The sequence below is a fragment of the Bos taurus genome, chromosome 11, assembly GCF_002263795.3.
Source record: "Bos taurus isolate L1 Dominette 01449 registration number 42190680 breed Hereford chromosome 11, ARS-UCD2.0, whole genome shotgun sequence".
NCBI lineage: Eukaryota > Metazoa > Chordata > Mammalia > Artiodactyla > Bovidae > Bos > Bos taurus.
In genome coordinates this window covers 86,581,654-86,601,685 of record NC_037338.1, presented here as the reverse complement: position 1 = coordinate 86,601,685, position 20,032 = coordinate 86,581,654, and the positions used below count along the sequence as shown (strand labels likewise).

At 36.2% G+C, this 20,032-nt stretch overlaps 1 protein-coding gene across 3 annotated transcripts in view; it reads right to left on the bottom strand.

Annotated features, from left to right (window-relative positions):
* Window positions 1-20,032, bottom strand: part of ROCK2 (Rho associated coiled-coil containing protein kinase 2) — a 128,572-nt gene that overhangs the window by 15,929 nt on the left and 92,611 nt on the right. For 2 of the 3 annotated variants that reach the window (XM_059891020.1, XM_059891021.1), the window contains 11 exons: window positions 19,558-19,717; window positions 17,632-17,792; window positions 17,090-17,274; window positions 10,404-10,473; window positions 9,597-9,700; window positions 6,104-6,290; window positions 3,783-3,876; window positions 3,593-3,687; window positions 2,677-2,856; window positions 1,998-2,166; window positions 1,491-1,667 (listed from right to left, as the gene is read on the bottom strand). In XM_059891020.1, the coding sequence (XP_059747003.1) occupies window positions 1,491-1,667; window positions 1,998-2,166; window positions 2,677-2,856; window positions 3,593-3,687; window positions 3,783-3,876; window positions 6,104-6,290; window positions 9,597-9,700; window positions 10,404-10,473; window positions 17,090-17,274; window positions 17,632-17,792; window positions 19,558-19,717 (1,582 nt within the window). 3 annotated transcript variants of the gene reach the window in all.

Sequence of the window (20,032 nt, the reverse complement as noted above, 5' to 3'; positions counted from 1 at the left end):
GAATGGTTTTAGAGAAAATGGACTGTTAGAATGGTTTTAAATAAAATGAAGTAAAACTGTGTAAATTATAGATCAAATCTAGCTAATAAGTAGCAGTAAGCCAAAAGATTCCTAAATTCTAAAATAGTAAAATCAGTAAAATTCTAGTTCAGCCAAGAAAACTCTGCATCCTTAGAATCTGTTCTAATGGTATCTGATCAGTTTATTTTAGTGAAATAATTACATGAAGTAAGCTTTTTTGGAGGTTATCTAATAATAAAAGTAGCTGTCACCTACTTTGTGTCTGAACTGTGCTAGACACCTTACATAAATTTTCTTCAACTCTCAGAACAATCCCACAGAAAGTCACACAGGACACATCTCTGATCCAGTGCTTATACTCGCTCCCTCTCTCTCTCACATTAATAACCTTCCAGACCCCATGAACAGAAATGATGTCATTAAAAACAGCTATATACTCGAATGTCTGGACATGGCCCTACGACAATTTAAGGGATTAATCAGATGATCTCTAACAAGATGGGTAAGACTGAAGTAATTTTATTGCTAAGATCTGAAACAACTTCAATATAATCACTTATAATTTATACTGATATATACCTGGAAAATGTGATGACAATGTAAATAAATATAGCAAATTTACTTTGAATTCAACTAATAGATTAAATTTGATTTTACATCTAACTGTTTATGCACTAATACCCTGTGGTGTTTAAACATTTTTTGTACTTACACTAACTTTGTATTAAACATAACAATTTTTGGGGTTTTCCAACTGGTTTCTTCATTTAAACTATAATTAGTTTCAGGACAAGGATCAGGTCAAATTGTCTTATACTTTTTTTAAGGCCACATACAATGTTGGCTGGTCTTCCTGGTGGCTCAGAAGGTAAACAATCTCCCTGCAATGCAGGAGAGATTTGATCGCTCGGTGGGGAAGATCCCTTGGAGAAGGGAAGGGCAATTCACTCCAGTATTCTTGCCTGGGGAATCCCATGAACAGAGCCTGGAGGGCTACAGTACATGGGGTCAAAAAGCATCTGATGCAACTGAGCGATTAACACTTATCACTTTCACAGTGTGGACTAAGTAAGCACTCAAGGGAAACCTAAATATACCCTCTAAAACGGTCTACACATGCTTTTTCTGTACCATCATTCTTGATACGAAACTTCAGAAAGAATTTCTTCTTGGTTAAAAATGGAAAAACAGACAGTGAAACCATATGTTCTTAAACGATATAAAGCACTACTCCATTTCTTATAAGCTGACAAAATAAATTCTATCAGTTGTATCAGCAATGCAATGTGAAATTCCTTAAAAAACAAAATCTTTGTTCATGCAGCAGTTTCTTTTTAACTGAGACTTGTTAATGGAGCAACTTGTTAGAGTTAGTGAGTATTAGTTATTATTACAAAAATTTTCAAAAGAACTAAAATTATGGGTAGTGGGAAAAAAAACCCAGAGATCAAAGATTTTCAGGATGTCACCTGTACCATTAGGTTCCGATGAAATAGGTAAGTAAGGAACAGATTCTTCTTCTGAGTCAGAATCAGAGTCAAGAAGCATATGAGAACTGGAAGGCTTAGTGGCAATATTGAGAGAAGTGGAGGAACGTTGGTAGGTGAATGACATGGATTCCATAGTGTGTGACTGAGTGATATGAACTAAACACCCAACATAAAAGGAAGTAAGAATGCAGAAAGAAGAAAAAATAAAAATGAAAGCTTAAAAGGAGAGCTATGAATAATATACAGTTAATTTAAATAACTAAATATGCGAAATTTACACTTGCATTTTATAATAAAAAGTTTTGTGGGAAATCAATAAATAAAATAATTTAAACTGTCATCTGAACCCCTACTCTAAGGAGTAGGTGTTCCCTTAAAGAAATAACAAATATTTTTCCTCAAGAGCAAAGTCAGTTACAGGACTTAAAACCATCAACTGATTTATATTTAGACAAAAGAAAAAGTAAGGGCTGAACGAATCTATACCTGGAAAACCGTCATCAGCTTCAGTATCCCCTGGTCCACTGCCTATACTGGAACTATCCAAACCAATGTGCAAGGCCTGGAGCTGGGAGCGCAGCTGCTCAATGTCACTGTCCTTACTGTCCAGTGTCATCTGTAGTTCAATTCGAATCTGACTCTCTTCAGCTATTTGCTACAAGAAATTGAATTACATTAAACTAACTGAATGTCATACATCTTATAATTTTGCTTCCTAGTTTAGTAAAATGGCAGTCTCTCCTTATCCAAGGTTTCACTTTCTGTGTTTTCAATTATCCAAGGTCAACTGCAGTCTGAAAATATTAAATGGAAAATTTCAGAAATAAGCAGTCTCTAAGTTTTGAATCATGTGCTGTTCTAACAAGTATGATGAACTCTCACATTGCTTGGTTCTACTTGCCCAGGATATTAATCATCCCTTTGTCCAGTTTATTCACACTGTATATGCTACCCACTCCTTACAATACAGGAAAATATACAGTAGGTATAGAGTTCAGTAGTATCTGTGGCTTCAGGCATTCACTGGGGATCCTGGAACATAGTCCTCTTGCATAAGGGGAGACTACTATAATTATTAATAGAAATGTTCCATAACCTATAAAATATATGCAGACATGAAAATAATTCTACTTCTTAAAAAGAAGTCTTCAAAAAGTATTCTTACAGCCTGCATTTCATTCAGTTCTTTCTGATACTTGATCATCTGCTGGGTCAGTTTTTCGCGTTCAGATTTAAGTTCCATATGTAGCTTTCTATTCTCCTTTTCTTTTCTCCGCACATCTGTGTCATTACCACGCTTAACAGGTTCCTTTCGATTCATGATCTCAGCCAACTTATTCACAGCCTTAAAAACATAAAAATAAGAATGTAAATAAGTAAATTATGTTGATGATTTCTTGGTAACTCACCAATAGCACATTACAAAATCTTCCCTACACACAGGGCCACAAAGAAACACCTTTATACTAAAAAAAATACACTTTCATCATTATTCATCATCTTTTCCCAACCAACACTCTCATGTTTTCTGAGAACTACAATTTTAAATGTTTATAGGTTCACTCTAATGTCATTTTCTACCACTTGGGAGGCAGATCTTCTTTTATTCTAGAAGAGACTTTTGCACTGGCATCACACTGATAAAATACATGTCCAACCACAGAGCAGAGTGTCTTGGACCCACCAGGACTCATGCTGTATATACAATCTGAGAGCTGAGAAAAGGGTAGTTAAGAATCACGATGCCTTTTCAGAGTGACACTTTTTTAGGCTGTCAGGAAATGGTCCTTCTCTACCATTTCTTAAAAGCAGAAAAATTTATCAGATTACAGTAAAAAAATTAGGAGGGATTATGATTCCATATGGAAAAATTAAGAGAAACTTAATAAACACTGAACACAACAATGTTACTCAAATCTAGTTTCTCTCAATGTGGTAAAAAACTGGATAATTCTGACTGTTCACAAATACTGGTACCATCAATGACTGCTACAGCCAATCTGTAATGTTAGAAGTAAAATGAAAGAAAGATAAACTAAGAAAAATTTCAAAATCATATTTAGAGCTTATTATATACACACTTGAGTTTTGAGTGTCCTCTCTGTTAACAGCTGCTTCTCAAATTGTGCTTTAATAGCTGCTGCACTTATTTCTTCATCTTTCAACCTTGATAGTTCTAAAACAGAAAAATGTAAAAATTATATTAATAGTTTAGCAACTGGTAACCATTAGGCATACTGAAAATAAACTTTATTCTTTGTTAATACATACGCTCTTGGGCTTCCTTCAGTTTGTTATTTAATTCTTCTTTCTCATTTGCAAGATTGGCAACATCACTAGTTAGTGTCCTATTAGTTTCTTCAAGCTAAGAAATGAAAATTGAAAAAAAATTTATATCTTAATTTATAAAATTTTAAGTTATAAAGCAGTAATTCAAAATGAAAATATCCTAGAATGTTGCTAAAACTCTTGTTTTTCTAAATACATCTATCTCTACAGTTCTTGCCTTTGTCCTACCTTACCAAACTTCAAAATTGATGAAAATTTACGAAACGTAACACACTTCATATGTACCCAGGAAGCCAAAAATTTGCCCCCTTTCAAAAATCTTTAGTAGTATTTAAAATGGAAGTAACATTTAGTAAAGTAAAAAAAAAAAGCAAATGCTATAACAAAGCTCTGCATTCCAGCATGCAGAATAAATAAAATTTAAAACTTATAAAACATTGTTTTAAAACAGAAAATACAATTTTACTAAAGAAGTTGACATTCTTTGGTATTCTTGCCAAAGCCTATTCTTCTTCCTTCCTGAAGGAAATTTTATCGTGAATTATGTGTTCATCCTTCCCATCCATGATTGTATACTTTTACTACACACATATGAAACAATATAATGCACTTTTATGTGATTTTAAACTGCCCATAAATAGCATGATGCTGTATTTATTTTTTTGTAATTGCTTTCACTCATTATATTAAGAATGAAATTGTCGATATATATAATTAATTTTAACTGATGTAGTAGTTCTATCGTCTACCGCATTTATCTATTCACTCATCTATTAATATATTTGAATTTTTGCTATTACAAACATTTATGCTGCTAGGAGTAGTGTGTCTGAATTTCGTTAGCACATTTATCTTATTATGAACTTTCTTTGGATTATATGAATATTTAAAATTTACTGGAACTTGCAGTATTATTTCCTATACTATAGTATGCTATATTCAGAGAAGGCGATCGTACCCGACTCCAGTACTCTTGCCTAGAAAATCCCATGGACGGAGCAGCCTGCTAGGCTGCAGTCCATGGGGTCGCAAAGAGTCGGACACAACTGAGCGACTTCACTTTCACTTTTCACTTTCATGCACTGGAGAAGAAAATGGCAGCCCGCTCCAGTGTTCTTGCCTGGAGAATCCCAGGGACGGGGGAGCCTGGTGGGTTGCCGTCTATGGGGTCGCACAGAGTCGGACACGATTGAAGAAATTTAGCAACAGCAGCAGCAGCAGTATGCTCTATTAAATTTATACTCTGGATATTAGTAAGAAAAACATTGTTTTCCACACATCCTTCAGACATTTCAAAGTAGTCAGACACTGAATTTTTGCCAACATGAAGGCTATGAAATGGTGATACAAAATTATTTTAGCTAGCCTTTTCCTAAATAATAGTAAAGTTAAACATTTGCTCATATTTTTAGGTTTTCTCTTTTGGCCAATTTTCCCTTTGGATTATTTAGCTTTTTCTTACTGAATAGTAGGAGTTCCACTTATATTCTAGATACTAATCACTTGTTTAATAAATACAAGTATTTTCCCCTGTCATTTATTTGTTTTTTGTTACAAGTAAATTTTAAGTTTCAAATATTTAAAAATTTTTATTTTACATATTTAGGTTCTTAAGATAGCTAGAATTTACTGTTATATACGGTAAATGATAATAAGAATCTAATTTTATTCCTTTCCACATAAAAACATAGTCATTTCAAAACCATAAACCTGTATCCTCTCCCACTGATTTGTGTGTTGCCGCTGACGTCATATGCCAAGTTCTCCTGTGTGTCAGTCTATTTCTGGTCTCCCTACTCACTTTCACTGAACAGGATGAAATATCCCTGTTCTGATGCCATGCTTTAAAATTACTGTAACATTTTTCATAGATCTAGACAATTGATAAGGCTAACTCAACTACTTGATATTTTACTTCTATATGAAATTTTTATTACAATTATTTTCAACCTACATATGGCTATCTTCATGATTAAACTAATCTTCATGATTAATTTCAAATTCTTTTAAACTACAATTGGTTTAACAAGAAAAAAAAAGACTTAAACTGTTTTGTACTTTTGGTGTTTTCTTTTCACTTTAGTCCTTAACTCTGAATTTACCAACAAGTGAAGCCACTGGAAGTTGTGTTTTCGAGGGCCCCCTCTCTGCCAAACAACACTGAGAAGCTGATGGTTCACTAGCTCAAATATCTTGTAGCCAAAACATACAATTTTTCATTTAGATTTATGTCACTTTCCTAGTATTTCTAAAGCAAGATTTTTAACAATTATAGCCAAAAATGAACCAAGGACTTTACTTACAGACGCAATAGTAGCATCTTTTTCGGTGAGTTCCTGTTTGTGTCGAGCCATCATCTCTTTGATCTCCAGCTCTTTCATGATCTTCTCTTTTTCCAAATCAGAATACTGTTCCTCAGCAATTGAACGAGCCAGTTGCTCAGAATCTGCTTTGGTTAAGGTAATCTCCAGTTGAGCAGCCAAGGAGTCCCTATATTTAAGAGAAATAAAATTTTAACATTCAATTTTTTATTACAAAGCTCAAGTTTTTCTCTAATTAACTTCATCAGATCAGTCAGTTCAGTTCAGTCACTCAGTTGTATCCTACTCTTTGCGAACCCATGGACTGTAGCATGCCAGGCCTCCCTGTCCATCACCAACTCCTGGAGTTTACCCAAACTCAAGTCCATCGAGTCAGTGATGCCATCCAGGCGTCTCATCCTCTGTCATCCTGCTCTCCTCCTGCCTTCAATCTTTCCTAGTATCGGGGTCTTTACCAATGAGTCAATTCTTCACACCAGGTGGCCAAAGTATTGGAGCTACAGCTTCAGCATCCGTCTTTCCAATGAATATTCAGGACTGATTTCCTTGAGGATTGACTGCTTGGATCTCCCTGTAGTCCAAGGGACCCTCAACAGTCTCCTGCGACACCACAGTTCAAAAGCCTCACTTCTGCCCTCAGCTTTCTATATAGTCCAACTCTCACATCCATACATGACTACTGGAAAACCCACAGCTTTGACTACACAGACCTCTGTTGGCAAACTAATGTCTCTGCTTTTTAACATGCTATCTAGGTTGGGCATAACTTTCCTTACAAGGGGCAAGTGTTTTTAAATTTCATGGTTGCAGTCACCATCTGCAGTGATTTTGGAGCCCAAAAAAATAAAGTCTGACATTGTTTCCATTTTTCCCCATCTATTTGCCATGAAGTGATGGGACCGGATCCCATGATCTTAGTTTTCTGAATGTTGAGCTTTAAGCCAACTTTTTCACTCTCCTCTTTCACTTTCATCAAGAGGCTCTTTAGTTCTTCTTCACTTTCTGCCATAAGGGTGGTGTCATCTGCATATCTGAGGTTATTGATATTTCTCCTGGCAATCTTGATTCCAGCTTGTGCTTCCTCCAGTCCAGCGTTTCTCATGATGTACTTTGCATATAAGTTAAATAAGCAGGGTGACAATATACAGCCTTGACATACTCCTTTCCTGATTTGGAACCACTCTATTGTTCCCTGTCCGGTTCTAACTGTTGCTTTTTAATCTTCATATGGGTTTCTCAGGAGGTAGGTAAGGTGGTCTGGTATTCCCATCTCTGCCGGGAGCCGGCGAGAGACATTCCACTTGTGACAAAGGTCATGAGGAAGGAGGCTCGGCATACGCAAAGGCGGGATCGAGCCTCAGGAGTCCCCCTGGATATTCTCGAGTATCTACCCCCCCAAAAAAACAGTCTGCCTACTTTATTGCTTTGTGCTCTCACCTCTGACTTTACTGGGGGCTGTCCCCTACCACCATCTCGCTCTCTCTGACAAAGAGTTAACTTACAGCTCCAATTAATAAAAGTTCCTGGGCAATTAGGAGTGTTTAAATCCAAACCCCTCAGAGAGCTCTCTAACTCGCCTGACAAGTTTACCCGGACTCCTACAGTTATGCATACGATTGTTTACAGTCTCCCAGCCTCGAGAGGCACGGGAAGCTTAAGATACTCAAATAGCTTAGAGCCTCTCAGAGAGTTAGAAACTGTCAGAATAAAACTAGTAAAAGATTTCATTGATGAACCAATGCTTGTTGACAAGTTTTCACATCCCCTGAATTGTATCCTTGAATGTGTATTAATTAATGTAGTTGGTATGTAGAAAAAATTAGTAGTGGCCTTGGTGTTAGTAACTTTAGACCCTTAAGGTAATAAATTCTTTCCTTTGTTGTAAACCCATTACACATCCGCCCTATAGGAATGCAATTTTTTCTTCAGAAGATGGCGCAAAACCTTAAAATAATTACTCTTAGAGAAAATAAGTCTTTGTTGATAAGTCTTTGTCAAGAGTCATAAAATGTTAATACGCCTTCTGGCCAGAAGATGATGTAAATCACCTAAACCATTTGTATATGATAAATTTGTAGGAAAGAAACCCTGGTTTTTGATAAGGATCAAAGACTGCTGACTTTGCATCCCCTATTATCCTCTATGTGTAACTTAGGGTACATAAGCCCCTGTTGAAAATAAAGTTACGGGCCTTGCTCACCAACGCTTGGTCTCCCCATGTCATTTTTCTCCTCAATTTCCAGCTGAGTCTCCATCTGGAGAGCGGATATCCTCTGCAACCATTTATTTGCCTGCGCTTCTAAGACCCACTCGAGAAGGTGTCTAAGGTGGGGCACCTTCCGCTATTCTAGAGGGCGCCTGTGGCCTCCGTGGTCAGCGCTAACCTGGTGTCACGGGTTATACTGATTTTCCACGTAAACCAAGCTACTCAGCTTCTTTTCTCCACTGAATTTTCCTACTGAGCTATCCTCATTCTATTATTCTTTATATCTTTGATGAATAAATAAATAATCACCGACGCCGTCTCCCCTTCGAATACCCTGGATCAGCTGGGGCTGGACCTCGACACATCTCTTTAAGAATTTTCCACAAACAAACTGACTGTGTAATCCACACAGTCAAAGGCTTTGGCACAGTCAATAAAGCAGAAATAGATGTTTTTCTGGAACTCTCTAGCTTTTTTGATGATGCAGCAGATGTTGGCAATTTGATCTCTGGTTCCTCTGCCTTTTCTAAATCCAGCTTGAACATCTAGAAGTTCACGGCTCACGTACTGTTGAAGCACAGCTTGGAGAATTTTGAGCATTACTTTGCTAGTGTGTGAGATGAGTGCAGTTGTGCGGTAGTTTGAACGTTCTTTGGCATTGCCTTTCTTTGGGATTGGAATGAAAACTGACCTTTTCTAGTCCTGAGGCCACTGCTGAGTTTTCCAAATTTGCTGGCATATGGAGTGCAGCACTTAATAGCATCATCTTTTAGGATCTGAAAAAGCTCAGCTGGAATTCCATCACCTCCCCTAGCTTTGTTCATAGTGATGCTTCCTAAGGCCCACTTGATTTTGTATTCCAGGATGTCTGGCTCTAGTTCAGTGATCATACCATAGTGCTTATCTGGGTCATGAAGATCTTTTACGTATAGTTCTTCTGTGTATTTTTGCCACCTCTTCTTAATATCTTTGGCTTTTTATTAACTTCATCAACAAATTTTACCTGGAGTTCCCTGGTGGTTCAGATAGTAAAGAATCAGCCTGCCAATGCAGGAGACCTGGGTTTGGATTGGGAAGATCCTCTGGAGAAGGGAATGGCAACCCACTCCAGTATTCTTGCCTGGACAATTCCTTGGCCAGAGAAGCCTGGCAGGCTACAATCAATGGGTTGCAAAGAGTTGGGCATGACTAAGTGACTTAACACATATACAGGCACTTTCTAGGAGTAGGGTACATGTCTATGAACAGAGATAAGGATCTTATCCTTACCTTTCATCCTGTAATTCCTGCTTCTTCTGCTGTAATTCTTTACAAAGTTTGGTCTTTTCTTCACATTCTTCCTTAAGTTCCCTAACCTGTGTTTTATAGAGGGTCTAAATAGCAAAACAGAATAGAAACATGGATCATCATTGTTACAAATATTCAAAAGCTATCCAGACAAAAAGTTCAGCTGATTACTACATAATAGGCTCATAAAACTGAGTAATGTTGAGCCCATGAGCAAAGTGATAGTTCAATGAGATTTTCTATTTTCTGGTAATCAACCCAATTAACTAATAAAACTTCAGCTAATAATTTACAAGTGTGATTTTTCAACTGGATATCCTAGTGAAATTTCTCACTAAATGTCATATTGGTAGGATGAAGAGGCAAAGAAAAATATTATCAATTTATTCAAGAAAATTTTGCTGGCTTAAAAATCAATGAGGTGACAGTTATTATTTCGTATTTTAAAACTCAAAAAAGGGCAAATGTTACAATGACAATCTTATTTCTTTCATTATACAAATATATTCTTCCTCAAAAATCAATGCTTTTTAAAATGAACTTCATATGGTGTGGGTATGTACTTAGAACTACTTTTTTTTGAAATGATAATGGATTTCTGTTAGACTATCTACAGTCTCTTGCCCCAGTATTCCTTTTACAGATGTGTGGTACAAAACATTCATCCAAAATTCTCTCTGGAATTTGCTAAAGAATTTAAAGAATCAGTCTCCTGGTTTTTCAGCAAAAAAAAAAATTTTAATAATTCTACAAATACAATACTTTTCAAAGTAACATGTCTGGACTTACTGAGAAATACTGCTCTGCTTCAAGCTGATCCTGGAGCTCTTTCATCTGTCCATCTGCATCTTGACGTTCTCTGTGGGGACATTGGTTAGACACATATTAAGCCAGCAACTCTTGAAATGTGGTCTAGGAAACCTCTGGGAGTACCTAAGACCTCTCAAGAAAATCCATGAGGTAAAATTATTTTCATAATACTGAGAATCATGGCTACTTTTAAAGCATTAATTCTTTCCATGTATATATACTTTCATGAGGCTGCATGACATATGAGGATTTTATTATTCCAAAAGCTAATGAAACGTATGCATGTATGCTCCTGTTTTTAAATTTTCTCAGTTTCAATTTCGAACACAATAAACAACATTAGATAAAATTCACATAAACAAAAACTCTTTGGGCCCGCAATAATTTTTTTAAGAGCATAAAGGATTCAGAGACCAAACAGTACTATATTAAACTAATAACACTGAATTATATTCGCAAACATGCATTGTGATCAGCCATTTATGCCAAAAAGTAGTACAATTAAAGAGTACCTGAAAATCGATTATTTCAGAATGAGTGTAGAAACAACTGGGAGGGGCCCTGCAGGGAGGTTAAGAGTACAGGTTTTTATATCTAAATGTAAACAGTAACTGCACAGATTTCTGGTGGCTCAGTGGTAAAGAATCCACCGGTAATACAGGAGACACGAGTTCAGTCCCTGGGTTGGGAAGATCCCCTAAGAGAAGGAAATGGCAACCCATTCCAGTTATTCTTGCTCAGAAAATCCCATGGACAGAGGAGCCGGGTGGGCTACAGTCCATGGGTTGCAAAAGAGTTGGACACAACTTAGCAAACAACAACAAAATGGTTAACTGCACAGATTTGAACGCTCTGTAAAAATTCAGAGTTCTACATTTATCCTTTGTGTACTTTCTATATATATCTTAATCTTCAGTAAAGAAAAAAGTTAAATAAAAAACCTAGTAACACTCGTAAGATGTTGGGTTGAAATAAAAGTACAGGCTTGTCAAAAAAATGAAATCATATATATATATTATAGTTACTTCAAATCAAAGCTAAGAAGAAAGAAAACAAGTTGGAGAACAACATATACAATTAAAAAACAACAAAAAAACCAAACAAACAAAAATATTCTACAAAACTCAACCCTATAAATATAGTACACATGTACAGGTACAGGCACAGAAAAAGGTATGGAAACATATATTAAGACTATAAAGATATATTACTTCTGGACAGATTAACCATGTCTGTATTCATAAGTTCAGTACAGTTCAGTCGCTCAGTCGTGTCCGACTCTGCGACCCCATGAACCAAAGCATCCCAGGCCTCTCTGTCCATCACCAACTCCCGGAGTCCACCCAAACTCGAGTCGGTGATGCCATCCAACCATCTCATCCTCTGTCGTCTCCTTCTCCTCCTGCCCTCAATCTTTCCCAGCATCAGGGTCTTTTCAAATGAGTCAGCTCTTTGCATCAGATGGCCAAAGTATTGGAGTTTCAGCTTCAACATCAGTCCTTCCAATGAATATCCAGGACTGATCCCCTTTAGGATGGACTGCTTGGATCTCCTTGTAATCCAAGGGACTCTCAAGAGTCTTCTCCAACACCACAGTTCAAAAGCATCAATTCTTCAGCACTCAGCTTTCTCCACAGTCCAACTTTCACATCCATACATGACCACTGGAAAAACCATAGCCTTGACTAGATGGACCTTTGTTGCCAAAGTAATGTCTCTGCTTTTTCCTATGCTGTCTAGGTTGGTCATAACTTTCCTTCAAAGGAAAAGTGTCTTTTAATTTCATGGCTGCAAGCACCATCTGCAGTGATTTTGGAGCCCCCCCCAAAAAAAGTCTGACATTGTTTCCAATCCTTCCCCATCTATTTGCCATGAAGTGATGGGACCGGATCCCATGATCTTAGTTTTCTGAATGTTGAGCTTTAAGCCAACTTTTTCACTCTCCTCTTTCACTTTCATCAAGAGGCTCTTTAGTTCTTCTTCACTTTCTGCCATTAAGGGTGGTGTCTGCATACCTGAGGTTATTGATATTTCTCCCTGCAATCTTGATTCCAGCTTGCTTTTCCTCCAGCCCAGTGTTTCTCATGATGTACTCTGCATATAAGTTAAATAAGTAGGGTGACAATATACAGCCTTGATGTACTCCTTTTCCTATTTGGAACTAGTCTATTGTTCCATGTCCAGTTCTAACTGTTGCTTCCTGACCTGCATACAGGTTTCTCAAGAGGTAGGTCAGGTGGTCTGGTATTCCCATCTCTTTCAGAATTTTCCACAGTTTATTGTGATCCACACAGTCAAAGGCTCAATAAAGCAGAGATAGATGTTCTTCTGGAACTCTCTTGCTTTTTCGATGATCCAATGGATGTTGGCAATTTGATCTCTGGTTCCTCTGCCTTTTCTAAAACCAGCTTGAACATCTGGAAGTTCACTGTTCACGTAGTGCTGAAGCCTGGCTTGGGAGAATTTTAAGCATTACATTACTAGCGTGTGAGATGAGTGCAATTGTGTGGTAGTTTTAACATTCTTTGGCATTGCCTTTCTTTGGTATTGGAATGAAAACTGACCTTTTCCAGTCCTGAGGCCACTGCTGAGTTTTCCAAATTTGCTGGCATATTGAGTACAGCACTTTCACAGCATCATCTTACAGGATTTGAAGTAGCTCAAGTGGAATTCAAGTGGAATTAGAGAAGGCAATGGCACCCCACTCTAGTACTCTTGCCTGGAAAATCCCATGGACAGAGGAGCCTGGTAGGCTGCAGTCCATGGGGTCGCTAAGAGCCGGACACGACTGAGCGACTTCACTTTCACTTTTCTCTTTTCATGCACTGGAGAAGGAAATGGCAACCCACTCCAGTATTCTTGCCTGGAGAACCCCAGGGACGACGGAGCCTGGTGGGCTGCCGTCTATGGGGTCACACAGAGTCGGACACGACTGAAGCGACTTAGCATAGCATAGCATAGCAAGTAGAATTCCATCACCTCCATTAGCTTTGTTCATAATGATGCTTCCTGAGGCCCATTTGACTTCACATTCCAGGATGTCTGGCTCTAGTTTAGTGATCACACCATCATGATTATCTGGGTCGTGAAGATCTTTTTTGTATAGTTCTTCTGTGTATTCTTGCCACCTCTTCTTAGTATCTCCTGCTTCTGTTAGGTCCCTACCATTTCTGTCCTTTATTGAGCCCATCTGTGCATGAAATGTTCCCTTGGTATCTCTAATTTTCTTGAAGAGATCTCTAGTCTTTCCCAGTCTACTCTTTACCTCTATTTCTTTGCATTGATCACTGAGGAAGGCTTTCTTATCTCTTCTTGCTATTCTTTGGAACTCTGCATTCAAATGGGTGTATCTTTCCTTTTCTCCTTTGCTTTTTGCTTCCCTTCTTTTCACAGCTTTTTGTAAGGCCTCCTCAGACAGCCATTTTGCTTTTCTTGGGGATGGTCTTGATTCCTGTCTCCTGTACAATGTCACAAACCTCTGTCCATAGTTCATCAGGCACTCTATCAGATCTAGTCCCTTAAATCTATTTCTCACTTCCACTGTACAGTCATAAGGGATTTGATTTAGGTCATACCTGAATGGTCTAGTGGTTTTCTCCACTTTCTTCAATTTTAGTTTGAATTTGGCAATAAGGAGTTCATGATCTGAGTCACAGTCAGCTCCCCGTCTTATTTTTGCTGACTGTATAGAGCTTCTCCATCTTTGGCTGCAAAGAACAGAATCAATTGGATTTTGGTGTCAACCATCTGGTGATGTCCATGTGTAGAGTCTTCTCTTGTGTTGTTGGAAGAGGGTGTTTGCTATGACCAGTGTGTTCTCTTGGAAAAATCTATTAGCCTTTGCCCTGCTTCATTCTGTACTCCAAGGCCAAATTTGCTTATTACTCCAGGTGTTTCTTGACTTCCTACTTTTGCATTCCAGTCTCCTATAATGAAAAGGACATCTTTTTTGGGTGTTAGAACTGTTCAACTTCAGCTTCTTCAGCATTACTGGTCGGGGCATAGACTTGGCTTACTATGATATTGAATGGTTTGTCTTGGAAATGAACAGAGATCATTCTGTCATTTTTGAGACTGCATTCAAGTACTGCATTTTGGACTCTTTTGTTGACTGTGATGGCTATTCCATTTCTTGTAAGGGCTTCCTGCCCACAAAAGTAGATATAATGGTCATCTGAGTTTAATTTACCCATTCCAGTCCATTTTAGTTTGCTGATTCCCAGAATGTCAACGTTCACTCTTGCCATCTCCTGTTTGACCACTTCCAATTTGCCTTGATTCATGGACCTAACATTCCAGGTTCCTATGCAATATTGCTCTTTACAGCATCGAACCCTGTTCCATCACCAGTCCCATTCACAAGTGGGTGTTGTTTTTGCTTTGGCTCCATCCCTCATTCTTTCTGGAGTTATTTCTCCACTGATCTCCAATAGCATACTGGGCACCTACCGACCTGGGGAGTTCATCTTTCAGTGTCCTATCCTTTTTCCTTTTCATACTGTTCATAAAGGAGACCTTATATTTGTTTTCTCTTTATCTTTTAATATAGATCTAAATATTTTAAAATGAGAAAATATTTTACTACCAGTTGGATATTTTAAAAATGTATGTAGGTGGACTTCCCTGGCAGTTCAGTGATTAAGACTCCACACCTCCACTGCAGGGGGCATGGGTTCTATTCCTGGTCAGGAAACTAAGATCCCACAGGCTGTATGGCCAAATAAATTTATAAACAAAAGTGTATAAAGCAAGAAAAACTCAAGAGAGATTAAATGATTTAATCACACCACCTTCAATTTCAATTTAATATTACTTAGATAACTTTCATCATTATTTTAATTTAATATAATCTGATCACTTTGTTTACTCACTGGTCCTTCAACTTCTGGATAAATAGGAAATTATTACCAGATGTCACTTCACTGTGTTAATTCTGTATTTTATTATTAATCAGTATATTATTTAAAAAAGTATGATTCTTATTTCTCTGAGCCAAAGATATGAAAGATGCTAATAACATATGAAAGAGCAAGTTTTAAAAATTTGAAATCATTACTAGCTAGGCTCACATGCAGCAAACTCCAGTGTAATATTAATATCATGATCTTTTTGAAGAGCTACTGTTCATTATATGTAACTTTTAAAACCCCACATTTATTAGGTATTTAATAAAAGCTATTTTTCAGAAATTATATAATATGCACATGGTTACAGTTAGATAGTACAGACTAGCACAGAAAAAAATTACGAAATGTCACAGTCTCCTTATCCATAACCATCCACGTGACAATCCTATTTCCCTAGAGGAAATCACTTTGTTTCATTTCCTTTTATTGTTCTTTTGTGGTTCCCACCACATCTCAGCTTATTCCTGGACATACGTTTTAATTATTTACCAATTCCCTGCTGCCATATGTGAGAATTTAGCTCTTACCACCCCTAACCGCTCCCCAACCCCTAATACAGTTATATCACTGGTCTAAGTGACATAATCAAGCCTCCATTCATTTCCTATTGCATCAACCACAAACCACAACCTCCCCAGCTGGAGATAAGAACTGCAACAATTCCATTCTCTTTTGTTTTTGAGATTTCATACTAACATGTCTAAATGTGAGTCTTTTCTCAAGTATAGTTGCTGGTCTTTTCAATATAAAGACTTCTTTTCCAGCTATGAGAAATTCTTTTCTATTATTTCTTTAGTAACTTCCTTCCCTAAGATTCTCTGGAATTCCTTGTCTGGCGCTAGAATTCTTAGAATCAGCTGGTGTGTGTCTTAGCTTTTCTCTCATATATTCTATGTCATTTCTTCTTGTTCTATATTTTGTGAAATTAAAAAAAATTTTTTTTCTTCAAACTCTTCTAATAAATTTACATTGGCAATAATTTTTAACCTTCAAGAGCTCCTTCCTATTCTGTCTTTCCTTTTTACGTCAGGTTCATGTTTAATGGAAGTGGTATTTCCTAGAATCTTTGATCAGTACTAATTATACTACTAATGACTAAATGGGGCAATTTTTAACAGTATATTTACTATATACCTTAATTTAAAGTATTTTAACAATGTTTTCTAAGTAAATTAAATATAGCACTAGAGAAAGTGCGTTGCTCAGTTGTGTCTGACTCTTTGTGACTCCCACAGATTGTAGTCCGTCAGGCTCCTCTGTCCATAGAATTCTCCAGGCAAGAATACTGGAGTGGGTTGCCATTTCCTTCTCTAGGGGATCTTCCTGACTCAGAGATATAGCACAAGAGTGTATCCTAAAAAATGATTTAAAAATTTATATGGTGTTTGCTTAATGGTCAAACATTTCCAAGTCCCAGAAACTAAAGGAACAAACAAAAGACACTTTTGTTTGCGAGACAGTCCTGAGGAGGAATCTTAAGAGCATGGAGTGCACACCCCAGACCTTTTCTTCTTCAGCACAAACAATATACCATTATATCATAATGTGGCAGTAGTAAAAATTGTTGGGAATGCAAATAAAATCTTTTGGAAAGACAATAGTGGCACTCAACACATCATTTAAACAGAAAGAAGAGAAAAATGTGTTCAAGAAAACAAAGGAGTCAGAAGAAAATTCCCAGATAAGTAAAAATTAAGATAATTTACATGGAGATAGCTCTGCATATTAGTAAGTCTTTGTCTCAAACAATTAACTTACTTTCGAAGTTCAGCATTCTGTTTTTCCAAGCTCATTTTCATTTCTAGGAGATGATTATTCTCTTGCTTTAACTGCTTTTCTGACATTTTTAGTGTGTTAACTTGCTGTGTTTGCATCTTCAAGTCATTTTGTGTAAGGCAGCGCTTCTGAGTTTCCTGTTCTATTTTTAATGTCAAGTTTCTAACCTAAAAAATAATGTTATTGGTATGCAAGCAAATTATTTTGATTTTTTCATCAATGAAGCTGGCAGTAAATATAATGACATAAAACAGATTTCTTCTCCTTAAACAGTTAATTCATTTCACAGTATTTTTTGGATTTTCCATAATAATATATTTTTTAAATAAAGTATAGTCTTCAAAGAAACTGTAATTATGATTCATTTAGTATATCACCCAAATCTGGTACAATTAAAAAATTACAGAATATTATTTTATAAGAAAAAAATTTTAATTGTAAAACCATCATTGAACCTCTACAAATAAACCTAGTTTATTATTAATTAATTAAATAGTTCATTATACAGTAAGCTGCACACTTACATCCTCATTTAGCACATCTTTCTGTTTGAGGAGTTCATTTATTTTCTGCTGTGACTGTTTGAGGTCACAGTCTAATATAGAGCATCTTTTCTCAGCCTCCAGCAACAAGTTCTCTACTTTCTGTTTTAAAGTTCTTTCCTCCGAGAGCTTTTTCTCCATTTCTATTGCCACAAAAATAGACATAATCATGAACCAAACGAAAAAAGCATATCAAATACATGACACAGTGCTAATAAAAATTGCAATAAATGATGCTGCCTCAAAAATTTTCTTAATTTCCAGTTTTTTTCATTACTCCTCTTAACACAATTGAAATATCAACAATTTCATGCTTAAAAATTAACTGTTATATTTGTAGGGTGTAAAAATCTACCACACTCTGCAATATTATATTCATTTTAATGAAAGCAAAATAATTCTGCCTTTATCACTTACTGCAAAGTTATATTAAGTAAAATTTAAACATTATGAATTTTCAGTTTTTAATGAACTAGCTTCAAAAGTGTGGAAAAATGAAACATTTTTCATATACTACTAAAAACAGCTAGCATTTCTAGGCACTTTTCATGTATCAATGCACCTGTTTTTCACAACCAAATACAGGAACTGTCCCTTTACAGGAAACTAGGCATAAAAGGCTAAGTAACTAGACAAGATCACAGAGCTAGTAATTCATTGGTAAGCCATACTCTTACACAAAGGAAGCAATGACATGCAGTAGAAAGACCAAAGGTTTTATACCATATTTGAGTACCATCTACAAAATTTAAGTTGTGTGCAATCATGCAAAATACGAAAGTCATCTGTTATGTTAGAGTTGTAGAAAGAAATCTGAAAAAAGACAGTTGTTACTATGCTAAATTGGTTCATTTTCAACAGTTCTGAGAACAACTTATAAACAAATGTACTCATTTAAAAAACTAATCACTGGAATGTGGGTCTAGAGAACAGAAAGAGGCATAAGTGAACTCACTGAGATGAGGAAAACATAGATTCTCTATCTTGTCTTGGGTGGTGATTACACGTGTGTTACAAATGTGAAAAATGTTTGCATTTATAGCACCTAAATTATAATCTCAAAAGAAATTCAACTCTTGTCTTGTCCCACTTTCTTATTAGGTATTTCTAAATATAGCACTCATTTCATCTTTTATCATCTAAAATCAATGTCTTAAACTAAACTGCTTTTGACCAAAAAAACCCTCCAATTTTAACTACACTCACTAATTAAAAGGCTATTTTTTTGCTGTTATTAATAAATCTTACGGTTTAATATGAAATGAAATTTCTGTTTAAAAGTTTTACAAATCTTTGACAAGAATACTTTATTGATTTCTTTTGGAACTTCAAATCCATCATATATAAACAGTCAGTTTGGAAAACAAGATATAACCTAAAAGACAATTCCAAGATAACAGGCTTGGTTTGTGGAAAAGTCAACTTTGTTATCTTACCCTACACTCGTTAGCTTTGTGTGGCTCTGACCAAATATAGCTAGTATCTTCATCATGCCAGATTTCAAAATATTCAGTCAACTTATATAAACTTTAGGAAAAAATTTTGTAACATGAGCTGATGAAATGTCAAACTAATTATAAAAAGAGGATATCCCCCAAATCTGAACAGATATATCTAGAACTACACACTCTATATGCCTGCCACTATTGATACCACTGAAATATTCATTTCTCTCTGATCTAAAAATGTGGTTGAGCAATTTTGCATTTGAGCCTCACTATCCTAGAAATGGTCATGGCCTTAAAGGAAAAAAAAATGTATATATATATATACATACACACACACACACACAAATATATATATGTTAAGCTTTCCTAATAGTTTTTTAAAATATTTTCCAAAATCAGAATTGAATACAGAATCAAGTCTGTAAAATATTGCTGAAAATCCTCTTATGAAAATGCGTACCTTTCATGGCTTCTGATTTAGCTTCTTCAATGGATTCATAAATCTTGTTTTTATCTGCAAGCCGTGCTTTTGTAGCCTTATGTTCAGTTTCTTCTTGTTCTAAACTTTGCTGTATGACTTTTAGTTGGTATGTCATATCTATTTCCATGTTGTTCTTTTCCTATTAAAGATTTAAACAGCAGCCATCAACAAAACAGACTGGCTCACAATTTCAAAAATTTCTTTACAGGCTTACTAACAATGTTTAACATGTTCCCTCCAATCTTCAGACTTCCTGTAAAAGTACCCTATGTGCTGTTCCACCTGTTTGCTTCCCAATGTACTTATCTCCACTACTGTTTCAAGATCTTCACTGTGATTACTTGAGCTCAATAAAGTGATGAATGATACCTCAATTATCAAGTCATTTTTCATTTGAACTCACTGTTGCCCTTGAAACTATTTCCTTGATATACTTGACCTCACTTGGCTCTCT